This window comes from Mercenaria mercenaria, chromosome 17 (assembly GCF_021730395.1).
Source record: "Mercenaria mercenaria strain notata chromosome 17, MADL_Memer_1, whole genome shotgun sequence".
Taxonomy (NCBI): Eukaryota; Metazoa; Mollusca; class Bivalvia; order Venerida; family Veneridae; genus Mercenaria; species Mercenaria mercenaria.
In genome coordinates this window covers 65,204,340-65,227,389 of record NC_069377.1, presented here as the reverse complement: position 1 = coordinate 65,227,389, position 23,050 = coordinate 65,204,340, and the positions used below count along the sequence as shown (strand labels likewise).

Sequence of the window (23,050 nt, the reverse complement as noted above, 5' to 3'; positions counted from 1 at the left end):
CCCGGTCCATATCTTTGTCATCCATGGATGGATTTTCAAATAACTTGGCATGAATGTGTACCACAGTAAGACGACGTGTCGTGCGCAAGACCCAGGTCCGTAGCTCAAAGGTCAAGGTCAGACTTAGATGTTAAAGGATAGTGCATTGATGGGCGTGTCCGGTCCATATCTTTGTCATCCATGGATGGATTTCCAAATAACTTGGCATGAATGTGAACCACAGTAGGACGACGTGTCGCACGCAAGACCCAGGTCCGTAGCTCAAAGGTCAAGGTCACACTTAGACGTTAAAGGTCATTTTTTAAGATAGTGCATTGATGGGCATGTCCGGTCCATATCTTTGTCATTCATGCATGGATTTTATAATAACTACGCACGAATGTGTGGCACAGTAAGACGACGTGTCGCGCGCAAGACCCAGACCGTAGGTCAAAGGTCCTAAACTCTAACATCGGCCATAACTATTCATTCAAAGTGCCATCGGGGGCATGTGTCATCCTATGGAGACAGCTCTTGTTTTTATTCAAGATCAATGTACATAAAACGGGGATTACTTTATAAAAACATTTCAAAAGCAAACGTAAAATGCAGGATCAATCAAATATGAAAATATCACACGATATATTTTACTTTAAACATGCATTAGGTGTCACTTTAATTGTATAGTTCTATAAATGTCAGGGTTTTTTTTGTGTTGTTTATTTGGTATTATCTTGCCTCCTCCAAGTTTCTTGCATTTCTGTTGGTCAATGGACATCACGTGGAGACAGGATATATTCCATATCGGCCTGCTAGTACATTTCAGATATGAATTTTGATTATAAAAAATAGCTGTCACTTTGTTAATTTACAAAATATTAGATTATAGCATGTAAGTAAAGGATAGTCGGCAAGATAAAATCGTTACACAGCTTGTTGGTGACAGGATACGGGATATACGCTGTCGAGGAAATCCATATCAGGCGAGAGCGAAGCTGATATCGAGTCTGATATGGATTTCCTCGACAGCGTATATCCCGTATCCTGTCACCAACAAGCAGTGTAACTAATAATACACATACGAAGTGTATTTTATGAAATAGAATACATAGACATTAGAAAAACATTTGTTCATTTGAACCTTGGTAGCCCAGTTAGTTCAATAAAATACCCTCTTTGTGTTCCCTGTCGCTGGCTGGGTAATTTATTTAGGTAAACGCTGGGTCTAAGTCTATAAAAATACTTGAGTATCGCTTTATTAATTATATGTTTGTATTTTACAGGTGTTAGCTTTCAAAAACGCAGATACAGAAGTAAATCAATTGGAAGACAGGTATTCAACAAAACATGTTTATATTGTTACAAATGGGACAATAATGAAATCAGTTATAAAGTGTTTGTTCATGTTATTAATTTTAAACATGGGGTTTTGCCGTTTCTTTAAAAAGAAAGATAAATTGTGAATTTGTAAAATAGCAATTTTATTTGCATATTTGTTTCCCTTCCCGAAAATGTTCAATGCTTGTAAAAATAGCGATGGACCTTACGTCTAGAGAAATAAACAGGTGTCAAATACATCTATACATATCTATAGAATGTTATATGAATAAAATATATCATGATTTAATTTGCGTGGTTCTTAAGAACACTGTTCTGGTAAGTTAGTGAACAATTTAATTGATTGATTTTCTGCCTATATATAGTAGCTACAAATACTGATCAGTTAGAAATATCATTTTATTTCAGTTTCTTTAATAGTGGTTCTCTCGTTAACTTTATTCGACTTCCGTTGACTTCCCATTCAGTGCCATGCGGACTATACAATATGCTTTATAAATACAATAGATATTTTGTATTGATTAGACAAATATTAAAGAAGAACCCGTTAGATATATAAAAAAGTTTATAGAATAAAGCAAATTTGTTTTTTGTAAAGTGTTTGAATAATTTTTGTTTGAAGGACTGTCCATAGAGAATGTTATCGAACTGTGTTACAAAGTAATCTCTGTTGACAAAACTCAATATTTTTGCCGCATATTTCATTATCGTTAATGTATTTGTATATATTGATAAAGGCCAGATATGTCAGTATCAATTTGCACGTGTGATCTGCTGTGGAACCTAAGGTTTCAGTTTTCAGCCATTTCATATAATCTGTCAGTCCATACATATCGTAGATATAAATAAGTTCTACATATCGTATGTTTACACTCGTTCTTACTTATCTATACATTCCGTGTATATGCATTTGATTTTACTTATCCTGAACGCTGTATATTTGCATTCGTTCTTACTTATTTATACATATCTCATAAATGCATTCGTTCTCATTTCTATAATATTGTATAAATCAATAGTTGTCTCGTGTGTATACATGTTATATCTGTTCATGTATACATAACTGTATGTTACTTATGTCTACATTGTATATATTCAGTATTTTCAAGAGTATACAACGGCCGCAACTTTCGTCACAAAAGCTTTCAATGGCAGCAATCCGGAAGACCTTTTCTTGAAGCTTACCAGGGCCGCTGTGACTAAGAAAAGTAATACTTTCCAAAGTACCTGTTCTAGCCATGTACGCCTACTACGGGGATATCAACGAAACAAAAGAGGTAATGATATTCAAAGTTTCAGCTATTTGATATATGTACTTAGGATTTCAGTATCAAAATTTTCAAATATTGTGCACATCAGTACAGTGAGCGGGTTTGTCAGAAAATACTTTTGTGTCAGTATTGACATGGCCATCCATCCATGTCGGTAAACTAGAAACGTGAACTGGAGAAAAAGATCGAAATAAACATCAATCATGATGACTGGATTGTATATAAAAGGATATAGAAAACAATTGTATTATAAAAGGATATAGAAAACAGTTGTATTATAATCGAATGAATCGAATTATAAATACAGCCATGCTATCGGGACAAGCTCTTAAGGCAATATTTCAGCTTAATAAATACATATATAGATATACCCCTTTCGCACTAAAACTCTTGTTAGAACTATCTGATTAATTAATAGCACCAATCTTGAACTATTCCTCAAAAGTGTGGGGCTTTAATAAAGGCTTGAAAATAGAACGTGAATATTTGTAAACGCACTCTAGTTGTGAAACTATGCACTCAGAATACATTTGTATATGGAGAAACTGGAAGAATTTTATTTATGTTTAGACGTCTTTTTTATCTATATTTAGATATTGGTTGAAAATTTGCTCTAGTCCTGACACAAAAAATATATAAAAATTGTATAGCATATAATATGTTAATTACAGATTCAGATGTTTATCCAAACAGACCAAACTGGGTTACCGAAATAAAATTCTTATTATCAAAACTGGGGTTCTATAAAGTGTGGATTAATCAAGGTGTTGGAGATGAAAACATTTTTCTTTCAATTATAAGACAACTTTGTACAAGATTGGCAAGCAAGTTTAGATGAGTCGTCCAGACTTCAAAGAACACCATTATGTACAATATGTGATTCCTTAGAAGACGACTATCATTTTATCTCAGAATCCTCACTTTATTTAGATTTAAGGAAACAATACATTAAAAATATATTTCTGGCATTTGCCAAATTATGTGAAATTTACTGAGTTGATGAATGCTACAAATGAATATGAAGTAAGAAAATTATCAACATATGTTGATAAGGCTTTTGAAAGAAGAAATGTGTTCTCTAACATTTAATTCCAATAATACCGGAAAAAATTAATTGTATGAAATGCCAAGATTTATTGTTCCAAAATTAACGAAATAATATGCGATGTCTGATCACAAATACGTTAATATATAATTTTTATATGGTCTCTCCCACTAATGCATCGCGGCTAGATTTGTGTTGTATTTTATATATTGCATAATGTGACTCGCTGTATTACCAGTGTTTTCTGTAGTTTGTATATTGATGCTTTGTTCATGGGCCATAAATGGCTTATTACAAGTAAAGAATATCATATCAATATCGTGTCTTACTTTTGAAAAGAATAACTTTGTGCATTACAGGATTCCTAACCTTAGGACTAAGTACGGTACCACGAGAGGGCGTCTTTTACCTTCCAAAAGCTCTCGAGTCGTTTATATCACAGATGACAGATGAAAACAGAAACGAGTGCGTCATTGTTATATTTCTTGGATCGCATAACAGCACGTGGGTGAACATGACGTTGTCAATGATTGATACACAGTTTGCGGAGAGCGTTTCTACAGGGCTTATTCAAATTATACAGCCAGATCCAAGCATTTATCCAGACTTTAAGTTAGTATATCTGTTGAAAGGCTTATAAACTTCCTCATACTGTTTTGATGTTGTTTTTTGTGTGTGAATCGTTATAATGATTTAACGACAGTCAAGCATTTGTTTTTGATTAGAGTAATTAAACGAAGTATATGAATCATGACCATGATCATCATCACCATCGTCATCTTCATCATCACTGTGATTGCATAAATCAATCTCACTATTTTCTTTACAAGTTTTGACTACTCGTTCCACTGCGATTCAGTACTTACAATGCTAAGATCAGAACTATTGCAAAGGATGCATAAATAACATTTCAGCATGTAGTAGTTGTTATAAAGTGTGTAACACAAGTTTACACAAATATAGAAGGATATATACAAAGTAATGATCCTCATAATTGTCTGAAGTTTTAGTTCAAAACAAGCTGCATATCTTTTCCCTGTGTCATTTCATTATTTGTTAGTTAAACTAAGCTATTGAGAAATTTAGGGTATGACTGTCATTTTTGCAAATTCTAGAAGGTAGATGCATATGCAATCACGAAACTTCCCAGTTTGACTTGATTACTGTATGATAAGCCTTTCCACTCCGGATGCACTGTATCTAATCATGTCTGAACGTTCTTTCTTTTTTCAGAACTATTACAAAAAGAAATTACAACGATACACCTGTGCGCGTTCATTGGAGAACCAAACAAAACATAGATTACGCGTACTTGTTTGCGTATTGTGAAAAGCTATCCGAATATTACATGCATATTGAAGATGACATTACTGCAGCTAAAGGATACATTAATGAAATTAGACCGTTTATAGCAAATACTAACAAATCAAAACAAACATGGTTTCTTCTTGAATTCAGTACTTTGGGATTTATTGGAAAGCTTTTTCGTTCCAGTGATATGTGCACTATGAAGGATTATTTTTTACTTTTTAAGGACGAGAAGCCATGTGATTTGTTGATTAATGACTTAAAACGTATAAAAACACAAATTAAAGACTTCAAAAGTCCAAAATCTTTGTTTCAACATTTTGGAGTAGCTTCGTCTCTAAAAGGTAAAATACAAAAATTGACAGACAAAAATTTTAAAGATGCCCCTAAGCGACCGATCGCACGAGGTCAAAATTATATATTTCCAAATCTGACAAAGAAAAAAGAACCAGGAGATTTATCGATTAATTTCAAAAGAAATAAATTTGTAAATCCACGTGCACGTGTGTTGACATCAATGGAAACATATGCCTCATTTACTGCTCTCAGGCCGTATGCTGTTCGGCTGGGCGGTTACTATTGGGCCAAATCGCCAAATGCTAGTGATTATTATCGGATATTGTTCGATTTACCAATAAACATTACTCTTTTAGAAATAAAAACGGGTCACCCGAGTAAAAAGTCAGACCGGCTAGAAAGTGCAAAAGTTAAAGCTGGCCACCATTCAGAGGGCAACACATGTGAAGACGACATAATTTTAGGAAATTTTAAAAACGGGATATTTTTAACAAAATTCAATCAGCCGTTGCTATTTGTCAAGTGTTTAGATATAATAGTCACCAAATCACAGAAGTCTTGGATGATAATATATGAAATCACCGTTCAGACACCAGATATGCAGAAGGAAATAAACCGACAACGTCCGGTGAACGTACAAAAAGACGCTGATGCTAAGGTCAAGATAAAAGGACGACAAATCAAACCTGCAAACACGTGAATTCTTGAACCAGTCAGAGTTATGCTGACCTATCAGTACTTGGTTCTACTACGTTATTACTATTTGATCTGGTGAAAGGTTCATTCCTACAAAGTCAGAAGGTTGTTTACAGGAGTGAGGAATTGACAGATCTTGTATTTCTGTAACTATATGTATGCTAACATTGCACTCGATCAACGTTGTTTTAGTTCTTTATTATATTTTATGTCGGTTTCTTTAACAACATTCTGAAATACAGAAAATGAGCATCTGTAACACTGAAATAAGCATATTGCGATACATGCGTGTTATAACAGCATTTCAGGGGCGTACGTATGCCTCCTCATTACAAAAGCATAGCGTACTTTCCATTATAAAATTAGATGAATTCGTTAGATAAAACCTGTAAGAAGATCGTTTGGAAGTATAGGAAACAACCAAGCAAAAATGATAGCGTACTCGGTTTCATTGAGTCTGTTTAGCTAAAAATGGTTTGAACTGTTAAAAATATGGCCCCTACTGGTGAGGATATTCCCTCAAAGTTTTACTACTTTAAAGATACCCTACTTTATACTCCTTTCACATTCTTTTAGAACACACTGTTCAGTAAAACAAGTAGTTAGGTGTCATCATGGTACAAAAAATAATCACTTTTATGAAAAATACTCCGCTAAGAAGTATAAAATGCTCACAAGTTCGAAAAGTGACTACCTGGAGACCTTTTATTGCACATTAGTTAGAGTAGTTGACTTTGTATCACTTGCCCATCACCTGTTGATGGAAAAACATCTTACTAATTTTGCCAGGCCGCAGGCATAGCTGGAACTCTGTTTAGGCGTTTCCGGAAAAATATATCCTAAAGTAACAAAACAGTTGATGAAACTTTTGTTAGGAAGGAATAAGTGTACCTAAATATCAAACATAAGATTCCATCAGTAAGAGCAAAATAATACGCATTGGCTTTAGCGAAATGGGTTGTTGGCACTTCACAGTATTAAAGTTGTGCACCTGCAGGTTTGACGTTGTATTCAGAGCTGAATCATTGCCACTGCATTTATTTCGGAACTTGAATGTCAGATTTTGTTTTCAGGGTAAACCAAGAACATTCTCTTTTTTTTCTTCAAGATAACTTTGTTATTTTTTATTCAAAAACTAATTAACACGATTAAAATATACATTCTGTATTGAGAAGTTAATGGCTAAGTGCGAGAGTTTTGTCTTATTCTTCTTTTATCAGATGTACAGATAAGAAATATGACCCAAACAAAGCTCCAAATTTTACTACTTTCATATACAATAAGCAAAATGGTTCCAGTCTGCTGCTGATATACAGTCCAGATTCGTTCGGTCGAACTCTGCAAAATTTGTTCGAGCCATGCGTAGTTCCAGCTAACCGAGTTTATTGATCTTCCTTTAATACTATCGACTATCACAGGATTTATGGGCTATGAACCGGCTGTAAAAAGTAACCCCGTAATCGGACTCGGTGATGTTACATTTTCTGGTCCCTTTGGATCATGTTGTCTTTCCATTGCTTATGGATAATAGGATTCCTATTAAGCGGTTGATTGGGGCGTGAGAGGTGTTGCATATTTTATTACCTCTCGTGAACACCCTCAGCCAAACCGTGTCTGCAGTTACTTTTGCTTAGTTGCGTTCTATGAATCCAAGGATCTTCCTTTACATTTTACTGCAAGATAAACGTAGATATTTTAGCTATAAGATGTATTCTCAATCTTTTTATATGCATTAATCAAGGAATATCCATAAACGCTTTAATAGTATTTCTGATTTTATCATATTTATACTTATTCAAAACAATATTAGCAAAACATAGCAGTAGAGCAATAAGTTTCTAATATTTGTAAACGCCATATAAGTTCAGTTCTTAAAGTATGCCAAATCAGTCTAAAATTGGTTTGCGCAAAATGTGAAATCTTCATGTAAACAGGTATCTCGAAAAAAAATGCGTGTCCAAGCGATAGCGCGAAATTTAGTGTTTCATATACATATGAAATCGTAGAATGATGGCTATGGTCATTTTAACATACAAAAAATGCATGTCCAAGCGATAGCGCGAAATTTAGTGTTTCATATACATATGAAATCGTAGAATGATGGCTATGGTCATTTTAACATACAAAACTGCTAGTGTAGGAAAAATTGTGAGTCAAATATTTATTCAAATTGAGAAGAGCCATTAAGCACACGATTCAAGTGAAAAACGCCCTCACATTGAAATTGCGTGGAATATCTTTTCATGAGAAGGACTATGTTACGCAAATTCTTGATTCCCTAGAAAGCAGGCATAAAGTGTTACCAAAACTAGTTTGAATCTCCACTACAGCTTTTTGTACGTTTTAAGATTCAGTGTATTTTCAAGAATAAATCATAATAACTTTCTGCATCTTTGTGCTTGTTGATTATAAAATTATTGCTGAAAATTGAGTTTGTGCATTCTGTATTTTATTTTTATATCTTTAGTGAACGCACGTTTATTTTTGCATTTCATTATTGTAATATGTGAGTTTTGAAATAGTTTCTATGTAAAATGCTTGGTCGGCTTTGGTTGAAATAGCACGTACTGTCTAACGCGACATTGATACAGTTGCAGGTCACATAGCAATTTTCCAGTGAAGATCCAGGTGCCCCGATTGGCAATTGTAAGGTACTGGCGAGTACCTGGGTTGAACCACCGACTTTCCTTTGTAAGAATGAAAGACTTCTATGCACAAGACAATCGGGGTTTCTAGCCTACAATGGTGGGGGTCAAACGACCTTAACCGCTCATCCACGGACACCACTGCTATGAAATCTGATAAGTATTTAATGAAAATCAAAGGGCTATATTCACAGACATTTTTCTAGCTGCACTCATCGTGAATGCCTAACGGTCAAGTATTTACCAATGAAAGCTGCGATCTGTATTCATAAAGGAAAGTGACAGTTGAATCAACACCCGAGAGTGAGTGAATGCTGAGGGAGGTCCCAGGGATGAGTGTTTCTCAAGTATCATAATGCAAGTTTAAATGATAATTTCATTCGAAGGTGCGATAACATTGATATGTATGTAGCTCTATTGAAAGTATAAGTATATATTTGTGCAAGTTATTTTTTTTTTAATGTATACTTTTTCAATAAATTGTGTTGAGTACGACGTAAATACCACATAGAACTATAAACTGATGTAGACTCTTTGATATCTGATACAGACAACTTGATGTATTTATCTCCGAAATCTAGCCCAACGGTGCCCATCAGACACTCCCATAAATACACGTCGTTGTTTGAAATTGGCATTTAACAAGCCTAGATATTAGTTAAATTAGTTTTCACGTTTGGATTAAATTTTTTCTACAATGTAGAATTTGATTAAAAACTTTGATTTTTCAAAACTTCAGAATATACTGAGAAAATTCGGCAATTAGGGTCGTGTGCTCTATGATTTGGCTAGACTGATTTGAAAACTTTTGATCTCACACAAGTCTCATAACGAGAATCTATCGGAAAAAACACAATTTTGATAATATTTTCGCGAACAGAATCCTTTCTAAAATGTAGATTTCAATAAAGCTTCACACAGTCGTAAATAAACACATGGCATATAATATGGTGAATTGAAATATGTATTGACCCGTGCGCTTATTTTTTGAGATATTTGCCCATGATTATAGAGATCCACGCATTTCAAATTAATTCTAAGACATTTTTGGATTATTTCACATGTCAGATATTTAAATTATCCTGTTTTAATTTCAGAAAGATAGTAACGTTGCCGGCTTTGCTATAAATTTTCTCACCGTTTGCAATTAATTCATAAAATGATTTTCATTTCCGCACGCCGAATCCTGGCTACAAAAAAAAATATGATTTGATAAACTCTGAAGAGTAGTTGTTTTATCAAAAAAAAAGGGCGCTGTACCATGAATCTGTCAATTATGCAATTATCAATATACCTTGCTGCATGTAACCAAATTTGTAAAACTGAACAATGAAGAATAATTGTCCGTCCTTAATTACTTTTGCAGATGAACCACACTACTTTAAGAATGTAAAATAAGTGACATTGCCCGTTTCCGTTTCATTAAGACGAATGGTACCAAATATTACCGAAACGCATTTTCTTGTTATGCCAATTGACAGTTAAAGAAGTTAGAAATTATTGCCGATAATTTCTTACTTGTGCAATTTTCATGATTTTGCTTACCTGTAACACCCATTTAATGTACGGAAATTGATGTAGAATATCAAATTTCATTTTTTTTACCTGTTACCGAATAAATAAAATTCATTGGGCAATTTTTCACGCATAATTGCTTGATTCTGTTATTGCCAGATCGTTCGCTGTTTGGATGCAAAGTATTTGCTTAAGAAGTATAACATTTTACATAAATAATAAAAACTGCTCTTGAACAAACAACTGCCCTTAAACAGCAAGCAGCAAGACAACGTGAGGTCCAATGTAGTTGTGCAAAAAAAAAAACGAGCAATTATTCTTGAACGCTACAAAAACTGACTGAAACAAAAATTCGCGTCATTACCATCAGGGTGCCATTACATCAAAGCTCACAGACACATAACCCACAAAGAACGAATAAAGCACCACACAATGTGTGAGACCAAGCCTGCCAAAACATAGGAACAGGAAACATTCTGCGGCCAGAACTTATACCGACCAGACAATGGTTATGGATGTATGTGTGGCCACTTAGTCTAAAATGTCACTTATGGGTGAATAGCGTGCTTGTTTTTAAAATACCTTTACGCTTTTATGTAGTAAACATTACTCCATTTGACATGTTTTACAAGTAGATCTATGAGATATGTATTTGTTATTGTTTTGAGCAAAAATAACTATATTTCCCTTTCATGTATAACATAAATTTTAGCTCAACAGGTCACATTCCTTGACTAGTGAAATACTTTACTAGAGCTATCACAAATGTGATTCATGCTTTCACCTAGACTTCGTTGACATATAAAGCAAAACAACACTGGACCATAATTTAGGAAATTAAAGAGCATTTTAAAAAAATCTCTATGCACAACTACGGCCACACCAAATTGATTACCTGTTCGTCGGATTTCCCGCACCAATTTGACGGGAAATGAAAAAAAAAATATTTTAATTTTTTTTGACCGCCCGCACCTGGCGTATTTTTTTGCGCTGGGTCGAAATCAGTAGGAAAAAGGTGGAAATTCCGAAGTTTAAACGCACCTAGCTTGTAATTTAGGCCAGCATATTTTAATTTTCTAGTTAACGGGAGCGCCGACCCTGTTTTTTGACAAAACGAAATAAAAATAAAAGTCATTTTCAGTACTTTTATTTTCGTTTTACCCGCCGACCGTCCATATTTGCTACTGTCAATACAAGTTTAACTGTATGGTAGTGGTTTTGTTTCATCAAAGTGAGCAGACGCATGAAAATGGCGGCCTGCATGAATGAAATTGTGTAAAATTAAATTAGGAAAAATATACTAGTTAACAGGCAATAATCTTTGGAATAAGTTGGTAGTGATAACAAGTATTGTAAATGAATTGGAGCTGAGTAGAAATTACAGCAGCTAAAGCTCAACATTGGGAATAATCACGTAAAACTACGAAAAATGACGTTCACTAACAACGCTGTCCAGATGTTGAAAAATCTGGCGTATCGCATGTACGAGATTTGTTGTCTGTATATTATAATTGGACAACGATCAAATTCATGTGGGACTGCCAGAAAAATACCACAATTGATAAAAAGGAAAGAAACCAAAGAAATAGCGAAATGGAAGAGCAAAAGTGAGTATCAGCTTGAAAAACATTTTTCTTTGAAGTATTGAGGGTCTTTTCCTTTGAAGTATTGAAGGGCAGAGAAGAAAAAAAAAAGTAATATCACAATTGTTAGTGATTATGTTCAAAACAAACTGCATTTTCAATGTATAATGATTGATGTCCCCTGCAAATGCAAACACGCGAAAAAACATTCAAACTAGTCCAAATAATTTGACGCTCACATTAATGGTTGTTTTATATTTCTGTCGGGCAACCTAATGGATTGGAGATATTGCGCATATGAAAAGCTTATCTCAATATTCCGAGGATCAAGTCAAATTAGTTTGACTAAAGTTCTAACCAGGTACCCTAACTCAAAAGATAATTACCAAACATGAAACTCCTGGCAATATTCTCATGTCCACTTAAGGTATTGAACCCCTAATAGTAATGTTTAAAAAATGGCATTTGCTTGGTAAATTCTTAAAGTTGACCATGTTTCACACTGTGTTGCAAATTTTAAACAACTTTTACCGTGCCGTTTTTTGTAAATTTTGTATAATTTATGGTATTTCCTCACGCTCAAGAGGAGACAAAATTCAGTGTGATGGCCACTATCTAAAACGTTTGCAGAGAGTTCATTACAGCATTAATTTTGATAAAAGAAACATCAAACTATTGTTAAGGAGGTAGGTTACCTTGTTACAAGGGTAAATTCAAATTAGTTGAACCGCAGCGTTTGTTTGTATTTCGTGTAATATGAAGTTTTACCTGCTACAATATCAATTTTGTTTGTCTCTGTCCCTTCAAATTCAATTTTTATCCAGGTTTGAAGAACATGACCCTCTAAAGGTATTTCATATTGAAAGAAGAAGGAAAATACGGATATTTAACACTTTTCAGTGTATTTTAGTTTCATTGATATCCGTAGAAGTCTGCATAATTGATAATTTTACTAATATGCACGTACGCTTTCTAATATAAGCTTTAAATGTATATGTCGCGGGGCTCGTGTTTCCATGGTAACGCATTTTCTCTCATTTTTAAACAACTATGTATAAAAATAGGGGTTTTCGACGGCTTAAGTGTCATTCTGTTAATGACCAACATAGAATATTTGGGAAATATTATAAGCAAAATACCAAGCACTTTACATGGTACCCTATTTTTCTTAACGTTTACAGTAACCATGGCAACAGAGATGTTTAAAATAGCTTATATCTTGCTTTTTGTCGTAATTTCTTATAAATAATTATTGAATAAGATTATCATTCTAGTTAATGTAGCTTTAAAACATATTATTTCTAACGTAAGTTATATTTTCTTGTTATTTGCATTGATTCAAACAAATTTCACAGCTTAGAATACATACGGCAGTACCCCTCGTCTGGCATTTTTCATGGAAAAATCGTTCAGCATGCTGCTATTATTCTCACGGATATTGTTGAAATGAAAATAAAAAGCCGAAACTGTGTTTCTTAAATAGACCAGTGTCAACGCTTTTGAATTTTACATTTAGATACATAGGTCACGGGCTTCGTTTCCATGGTAACATCAATTAAATTCAAGGAACCACATTTTTCTACTGAAATTTGAACAATTTTAGATCTTAGTTTCAGTATATAAGTAACAAATTATCAACGGAACCTGAAAAATAAGAATTACAAATCAAACTGCTAGATTTTTTATTTGAAAATGGCCGTTACAAGTAACCTTTCATCCAACTATATTCCAAATAACATTGGTTACCATCATCCATTTTCTTACAATCCGCATAACGTTTCAATATAACTACATAAAAGAAGCAAAATATTGATGATTATTCAGAGCAAAAGATTCATAACAAATATTTCAGCAAATTTTTGTTATTTGAAGATAGTTAAAATAAAGAAAATGCACAGAATTACGTACTTTCAAGATAAGTCTATTAATTTTGCGCGGTAACTGACACGTAACGTCATGACGTCAATGACGTCATTTTAAGGCAACATTGTTTTGAAGCGTTTCTGCGGCAATTGATTCATTATTTCTGCATTATTAAACCATAAAGTATCAGATCGGAGACAGGTTCATGATTTGTTTTCAGAAGAATGAATATACAAACACATTTAATTTGTCGTAAACGTCGTCGTAAATCGTCACGTTAGCTTCCGGTTGGACATGCGCACATACAAATATGAAGGTAACCTACCTCCTTAAACAATTATAAAACACAAAATAAAACTGTAAAAATCATTTTTTTCTAGGGTGCCTCAAGTAAACAGATTTAATGAGACAGAATTCAAACTCCAACATTGAAAAATTAAGGTCGAATCCTGTGGTTCTGTTTTGAATTTTGCTCACTTCATTAAAAAATTAACCTTGGGGCAGTAGTAAAACCTACCTGCATTTCTTCCACAATATGTAATCTAAAGAATGAAGGCAAAATAGAGGACTTTTACCGCATGTAACTCAGTATTTTTAAAGATGTCTAACTCTACCCCTCCTGATTCAGAGGTAAATTCACATTGAACAGCAAAAAATCGCTTATAGAATGAAAATTTTCCACTTTTGTACAATACATCCATAATTAGTCTTGAAAGAAGTAAAAACTTACTAGATCTAGAAAAAAAGGAAAACATGGAAAAAACAATTTTGGTCCCAGTAGGGTTTGAACCTACGCCCCCCTGAAAATTGCAGTCAAAGTAGGTTTATGGTAGGAATTGAATACTCTTCAAAAAAAAGATACTCTATTACGGGTCCAATACCTTAAGTATACTAATAAAGAAGACCCATTGAAAGTATGTATGAGACAAACATTCAGACACTAATTGCCACATGTGCCTTTTACACTGAGGAACACAATGACATATCCAGTAATAAATGTATTTTCGGACTCCTAACTTTCTACTTCCAAGTCCCGTCTCAGTGAAGAGTCTTTTCTCCGAAACTGGTGTTTGAACATCAGCCAAAAAGGTTATTTTGTACACATTTTTCTGAACCAAAATAAGATTGCTTCGGCTTGTCATACAAAGTAGGTGGAAATACACTTTACTTGGTGTTAAACATGACACAAGCAATTATTTACTTTTTTATTTCATCGCTCTTCGCTCGCATCAATAAATGATGATTTGAAAAAAAAAATTTTTTTTTTTTCGCTCGCTCGCCCCAAATATTTTTGAAAAAAATCCGAAGAACAAGACATCAATTTGGTGTGGCCTAAGTATCAATAATCAATATTAACCATTGGTTAAAATTTGAATAAGGATTATTTGAAATAATGAATGAGGAATTCAGGTCACAAGCATTTCTGTATGTATCATAGATTGCTAGCTATATTGCAAAAAACGGCGTTCCATGAATGCGATAAACTAACCGCATATCGGTAAAAAATCACGTGATATCACTCATTCCCCATGTGCTGCACTACTTATTACTTTCCAATATGCCCCAGGTAATAATACTCCGATGAAAGACTGAAAAACATCGCATCCCAAAGTTACCCAGAAACCCTCCTACCATCTAGATATTTTTTCTTTGTTTACAAAACACACGCTTACCCACGCACCAGCATCCTCACGAATAAGAACGAAATTAAACGGGAATCAAGGACGCCATACATTTCTCACGTTTTCAAACAATAAATGCAAAAGATTTCTTGTAACCGAAACATTTCGACAAAGAAAGTCCAACAGTTTGGCAACAAGGTAAAAAATCACCCTTGTAGTGGGAAATTTCCTACCGAAGTCTTCTGGTATATATGACGATAGCCATGCATGTTGAAGAAGCTTATTTGTAATATATTGATTACGTTCATTGAAATCTTTAACGTGATTATAATTTTCATAATAAAAGTTTGATTTTTTATTCTAGCTGGTCGGTATACGACAAAATATGGAGTGGCGTCTTGGAATGGAGTCTGTAGTGGCATCTTGAGAGTCTAAGTTTGGAGTCGGATTTTGGAGTCGAAAAAATATGGTTATTGCTTCAAAGTTGTATTTTGTATGTATTTATCTTTATTTAAATCTCTTCCACATACACATACAAAACAACACTATGTTATTAAAATAACCAATTGTAACAAGTATATGCCCATTCTATACAGAATTATATGAGACTATTCAACAATTACACGTTATACACAATTGTTATATCTTTAAAACCAAAACAGCCATAAAGTTTGAAAAGTGCCTTTGTATAAAATTGCTTTCTTTCATATTTGTCAAAGTTTAAATATTTTTGAATATACTAGAATGTTTTATTGAATCTACTGTTTTATTACCCACTTTATGGCTCTAACAATAACAGTTCATGTGCAATATTAAAAGTAGTGTTTTTCTAACCGTGTAATTACGCATAATACCTATTTGGAAAGCTTGTTTATCTGTTTTTATGATAAAAAAAAGAAATAAGCAGATAAAAAGCAGTGGTATTATTGGTGAAATTTCATAAGACGAAACGGAGTAATGATTAGTGTATCTTGCTGTTGATACTGCAAGCAAGAATTAAACTGGTAATTGTTGAAATGAAAAATCAAATTTAATGTAACTTGAGACTGTTACTTATCAATGATAAAGAATTGTTTTATATAATTGTTACGGTATAGGACTTTTAATATCAAAACGGGGAGAAAATGTGTAGACGGTCGGGTAGCTTAGTCGGTAGAGCATCGGAACGCTATACCAAGTCCCCGGGTCTGGCTGCACATTTTTCTCACTCTGTGACATTTGGCGTCCAACGTGGGACCGAGGTCAGTCTCCGACGCCTGTAATTGCTTATATTTAAAGTAACCGCTGAAACCCGAGGACAAATTTCAAAAATGGTGGGGAAATATGTCACGGTATAGGACTTGAATATTAAAACGGAGAAAAAATGTGTAGGCGGCCGGGTAGCCCAGTCGGTAGAGCATTGGAACGATATTCCGAGTTCCCGGGTTCGATTCCCGGTCTGGCTGCACATTTTTCTCACCCTGTGACATAATTATGTTTACAACAAAAACAACAGATTGTTGTTCGTGTCTTTATGACGGAAATGTATATTAGTAAATGTGTTATAGTCATCGTTGTCATTGTCATTGTCATTGTTATCCTGAAAATCGATTTATCACAATTGACAAAAAGATCATTGAACACCCGTAAGGAAAAACAATGGCTAAATTTCAATCATCATCATTATCATAAACAACAATACAAACACCTCCGTCACTAAAGTCATCATCAACAACAATAACAACAACAAACTTCTTCCAACCACTTGGTCATCAGCTAAACCATCAGTAAAACTCTTGATGATAACAATGATGAAATGGCAGATGATGATGTCAGCGGTGATTTTGGTGATTATATTCATGCTAGTTAAGATGGTAGTGATAACGATGATGATGTGGTGTTGTTGTTGTTGTCGGTGATGATGAAGATGGTGTTGGTGTTTATTTAGATGATAATGTTGACTCCAGACTCCACTACATAGATAGGTTTTGATTTTCATTAACTGCTCACGCATGCGTTGTTTAATTACAGGAAAATAGTTAACACGAACGTTTAAATCAGTCCATATGTAACTTAATCCAAGTCTCTCTAACAATAGTTTGACACTAATAGATAAAAGGTATCTGCCTAATTCGCCAAATATGGCGGCCACATTCGGCGTCTGCTGACGAACACCTAGTAAATATTTGCAGAGAAGTTTGTCTATTTCTTTAAATTCATATCGATGAGACATGGCAATGCGTACAATTATATAATTTTATCAAGGCATGACTGATTATACATATATAATTACATGTATACGACTATACCCCAGCAGAGCTATTGTAAAAGTGTCTTGTTACGGTTGTAAGCGGACACTTTACAAATAGAACTGTCTCTATCAGTTAAAGAGGCACCGCAAAATAACTGTATTCTTTTGTATTTCCATGATGGTAATTATATATGCTTTGCATGAAGAAAATGAGAAATAACAAGTACATGTATCTAGTTACAAATTGACAGTGGCATATATTAGGCCAAGACAATGCGTTTAATGTCTTAACATTTTATTGAATTACTGTAGCAATATGAACAGAAATCAGTATATTTCGTTAAATTTCAATCACATTTTGTTTATGCAGTGTAAGATAGTTATTCAACTATATTTTTGAAACTATGCTGAAAAGAGATTGACTGAATAACTTTGCAGATGAAGTTGTCAAAACACATTAATTCAGAAAAGGCCTAAATTGTCCACCTGAAAACTTGTAGTATAGCTGTATTTTACCTGTATTTTAAGAATGATTTTCATGAAGTTTTTCTGGGGGGGGGGGGGGGGGGGGAAAGGAGGTCACTAGGCCGTGGTGGGACTCTTTTACTACCTGCACGTGAAGTTCGTGAACGAAGTCATAAACTGTGCCTGATGTAAAGAATGTCCATTTTCAAGGTGATTTAATTTTTGGCTATATTCTGTTGAAGGTATCAATATTTTAGAATTGCAAAATAAATAAAGCTTTTTAAACAACACAAGAATGAATTATTAATTTCCACACAAAAGCAGAACGGCAATGATAGCTTTATACCGCAGTCAGCATAGAACATCTGCATTACCTGACAAATTAAAAACAAGTCAAAAGTTTTTCCGCCGCCAGAAATGTATATTCAGATCAGTCATAAGGAATGTCAATTTTTATTGTGAGCAATGTTTTGTGGGCTAATGATCTCAAAAACAATTGGGGTCATTACAGGTCATGGCAATCTAAATATATTAAATTATATCCTAAAAAAATCTAATATCAATAGTTTATGAAAACTAACCACACTTTCCTAACCAGAATCCTAACAAATGTAATGTAAAACACATTTCCATTTACTCAACGAACTTTACATATCTCTATCAAAGGTTACTGAACAGCTAATTATTTGTTTACATGTTATGCACCTAGATATTGATGACGTCATACGCATCAATCCGTTGTTACAATTTTATATAAACAAAACGCATTATTCTACAAGTCTCCGATACTCGTGATAATCCTACATCACAACCAGTTATCGATCGCGGCCGATATTGAATAGGACAAGTATTTGCACGATGGAGAAAATATTTCATGATGGACCTGTCAATTCTTTACTTATGGGTGAAACGGGTCTCATAAGCGTAAATACGACTAGCTTCTACTGATTATAAAACATACTGTACGATTTGTTGTGAATCAACTGTTGTACTTTTAGTAGTTCAACCGCCACCCTTGTTTAAGAGCAACATTTAAAAAACACGTTTTTTTTTCATCCTCAAGTAATAAGTAAGTAGACTCGCCCAGTTTAATCAATCTAGACGCATAATCTACATAGAGCGCTTACTTCACCCGATTTACATTCGGAACATTTTCACGCGTTTCGGGCTTTGTCGTATGTTTAACATGGGATTTTTGAACCGTCCAAAGATGTTGGAAATGTTTGTCTGTTACTGCTTTCATTGTCTACCACTTTTTTTCCACCCTTGCCTGAAAAAAACAGTAATGAGTTTGTACACTGTTCAGACAATTGTGCTCGTTAGGACTGCGGCTGCTGCTACATACGACCCCGACATAATTCATATTATTTATCTAAAAGAAACTAAGAATTTTACCTTCAAGAAAGCTTGATTTTATCATTTTCGCAAATTTAACAGGTTAGTCCATAAAACTGTCCCAGGATGCAAAAAATGAAGTGCCAAATTGCAAAATTTCCAGGGCGGGTGGGGGGTGGGCGCAGGGGATCGGACCCCCTCTGAGAAAATTGGCTGTGTCCGAGCATGGTCACTATACCTGTCCAGTACTGGACATTATGGTAAACGCTTCATTCCTGCACAAATGACAATTTCGCAACTTCTGTCCGGTTTGTACAAATTTCTGACCGCGATAAACCATTTGACTTGTAAATTCTTGTATCTAAGCCAAATGTACCACATGAAAGGCGAAAATTGTAAAAATAAAAAAGTAAACAAAAGGATCGTGTGAACCAGGTCACAACCATCCGAAAGCGAAAGTTGAAGATGGTCGTAACTTACGGTGTGTTACGAAGATGGTCGAAACGTGTCACGTGACCCAAGTTTTTTTTCTTATTTTGAAAAAAATGATAAGATATATATACATAAATATAATATATAATGTACGAATAAAAAAAAATCTGTACAGTATCGAAAACCTGTCATGTGAATTGCTCCATGTCCCACACGCGAACATTTTTTAGCATACCAATAAACCCACCGCCTCCTGGCGGCGGGTAATTAAAAGGGCCGCGCCATGTGAAAACTACGGTGTTCCGTTAGGGCCAACGCCTGCTCCCTATGAAGGCGAAGGTACGAGTGTACGATGATCTTCACATCTTCCATATTGGCTACGTAGCGATAAGACGTTATTTTTATCGGTGCGTTGACCGTACGTATGGTATAGCAAAGTATCGACAAGTGTCATACTTAGCTTCGGTAGGTTCTCGAGTAGGGCAAATAGGCTCGTCCTGTGACTTATTTCTCACAACGGTATGCTCATAGAACCACTCGATTAATTGGCCGTCGTTGGAAATCTGCGTTGGACACCGGACAACTGCTACTTTTAAGGTATTTAGGGTCTATTTATCTACGTGAAGGTATTTTGATCTTGATCAAAATACCTGATCGTAAAGCACTTTAACTAACACTTAAAAATAGGTTAAATTCATAACTTTCACATAAAAATCGTGCGCGTCGCTTTACATTGTTAGGCCGCAGGCGATATAAGGTTAACTGATCGTGTAGGTACAATAGGATTAACTAACACCACTGCACTTTACTGTTAGTGTAGGTAATTTATAAGGTTTATACTGACTTATAGAGAGTCAGTATCTAGGACATAGTGTACAATATAGAAAATTGACGATTTGACATATATTGTGCATTTATAAATAAGATAAATAATTAAGAAAACAGTTCATAAGTATAGGTTTATTAAATAAATAAAAAAGGCATATTTACGTATATCATTTTCAAGAAAAACTTAAAAAACAATGGGAAAAAAGTCAGGAAAAAACAATAAGTCACCAGAGACATCATCACCCGGTACAACCCCTAAGGTTAAAGCAACGGGGACAGCTAGAAAGCTGTTAAGTGCTGATTTTGCACCAGTGGATGGGTCTACGCCTAAAGACTCAATGCAGTCACTGGGCAAAATAACAGGGAAAAAGAGGTCGAGAGAAACATCTCTCAATTCATCTACAGGGAGCCCCGTTAACAAGGTACAAGCCCTCTCTGACTCCACGGATGGATCTCTGGATCTATCCAGTACAAGGTTAAATCCCTTGTGCAACGTTACATATCCGGTCCCAAGCCCGGTGGGAGTGGACCGGTCCAACTCAACCGGAAGCCCGGGGAGGCTAACAATAGACAGTAACCCCCCTCCCTGTCAGAGGATAGCCATCACCCTGGCCAACCGGCCGCAGACAGGGATGGTATGCCAAAATCACCGGCAGCGCCCAAAGCAACTGACCGGGAAGGTGGTGAACAAAACATTAAGCAAGGCCCAGAGACTGACACCGGGGCATCACCACCCTGTACAACCGGTAACAGTCAACCGGAAGGGTCCGGTAACAACCACCCTGTTTCACCATCAACCCAGGGGCCTGACATCATTGATACCCCTCCCGAACCATCATTACCAAGACTCCACCAGGTACAAACGGTCATCGATAATGGCGGAGACCCACCCTGTACAACCACCCACAGTGAGGTACACACGGCAGACATGTCGGCACAGGGGCACTCTGATATGCCATCTAGTAATCCATGGCATACCAAGGGGCCAAAAAGGTCATCTGGGAAAACAACGGTGGGGGAGGCCCTGAACATGTGTTACGTAGCGATGACGCTGCGTACAGTTGCATGTGCTTTCCCAAAGCAAAAGCTGCAGGAAATCTCTTCTGCATTCATAGCCTATGTAGTGGGGGGGGGGGGGGGGGGGGCTTTCATTAAGGATCCATCCACCGAGGGAGGGTGTCCTACTTTTAGGATACGCAATGACAAGTTGGACCTGGCTAAGCAGTTTACGTTTGATAAATATGATTTCACTCTGGAACCGTTGATATCTGAAAAACGTTCCAGTCAAAACACAAATAAAATATCAAAAGGAGTCATACAAGTTAAAGACATAAACTACAATGACAACATAAAGCAGTTTGCCAGCGAAAATAACATCAACGTTTATCACCGGGGATTCGAAATAATTAATGGAAGGAAGGTGATTCCAAGACGGCTGGTAATTGTAATTTTAATATTATGTCTTGGAACGCCCGGGGGTTTGCAGGGGACAAAAATACAAAGGTCACCGAATTAAACAGCTTCCTTAAGTCATCCACAGATACAATACATGCCGTGTGTATTCAGGAAGCGTTTAGATATGGCAAAAAAATAACACCGCCAAAGCTTTATGACTATGAAATTGCCACATATCAAAAACGCACAGATCAAGAAGGAGTTGGTACAATAATATATGTCAAACAGGGCATCAAATTCACAGTCGAAAGATCAATAATTCACAATGAATATGAAATTAACGGCATAACTATATATGGTCACAGCAAAAACATACCAATCTATAATTGTTATGTAGCTTATGAAAAACATAACACGGAAGAACTCTATCAAAAAATGTTCTCTAACATACGAAACCACTCAGTAATTCTGGGAGATTTTAACATTAAAAACCCACTCTGGAATCCCCCGGGCGATCCAAGGTGTGACTCGGCCTCTGAGACTATGTTAAATCTATTATCACAGAAAAATCTAGTTGTATTAAATGATGGAAATATAACAAGGCTAAGTGATTTACCAAATCAAAAAGACTCAGCAATAGATTTGGCAATAGTTTCTCATACTTTGGCACAATATGCATTCTTTGGAGTTATCAATAATACTTTTGGCAGTGACCATTTTCCAATATTGCTGGGATTAGAATTTTCAATAAAAACAGAGGCGATTCATACCACCCGCAAATATAAGATAGGTAAAGCAGACTGGGACCAATATCATGACTTCGCAATCAGGCATTTCCATTATAACACTGAGGGCAAGACAGTGGATGAAAATCACACACAATTAATAAATGATATCTATAGTATTAGTAAAAAGAGTATACCAATAGTCAAAGGCAACAACAACAGGAAAAAGGTTATACCCTGGTGGACTGAGGAATGCGCAAATGCAGTTAAACAAAGGGAGAATGCTAGGAAAAATTATAGCAGAAATAAGAATGATGAAAATCTTCAAAAATACAGGTCACTCCGCAATAAGGCTGTAGAGATCATTAAAAAAGCAAAACGCACCAGTCTTGAAAAGTACATAACGCAAATAAACCACAAAACAACATCAAAAGAAGTATGGGACGTTGTCAATAAATTTAGAGGCAAATCATCAAGC

General features: G+C 35.2%; 1 protein-coding gene across 1 annotated transcript in view; it reads left to right on the top strand.

Annotated features, from left to right (window-relative positions):
- Positions 1 to 8,319, top strand: part of LOC123537118 (alpha-1,6-mannosyl-glycoprotein 4-beta-N-acetylglucosaminyltransferase-like) — a 33,759-nt gene extending 25,440 nt beyond the window's left edge. Inside the window, exons 2-5 of the mRNA XM_053528448.1 lie at positions 1,263 to 1,312; positions 2,417 to 2,594; positions 3,993 to 4,245; positions 4,867 to 8,319. Coding sequence (XP_053384423.1) covers positions 1,263 to 1,312; positions 2,417 to 2,594; positions 3,993 to 4,245; positions 4,867 to 5,938 — 1,553 coding nt within the window. The 3' untranslated portion in view covers positions 5,939 to 8,319. The remainder of the gene's footprint in view (positions 1 to 1,262; positions 1,313 to 2,416; positions 2,595 to 3,992; positions 4,246 to 4,866) is intronic.
- Positions 8,320 to 23,050: the final 14,731 nt, after the last annotated feature.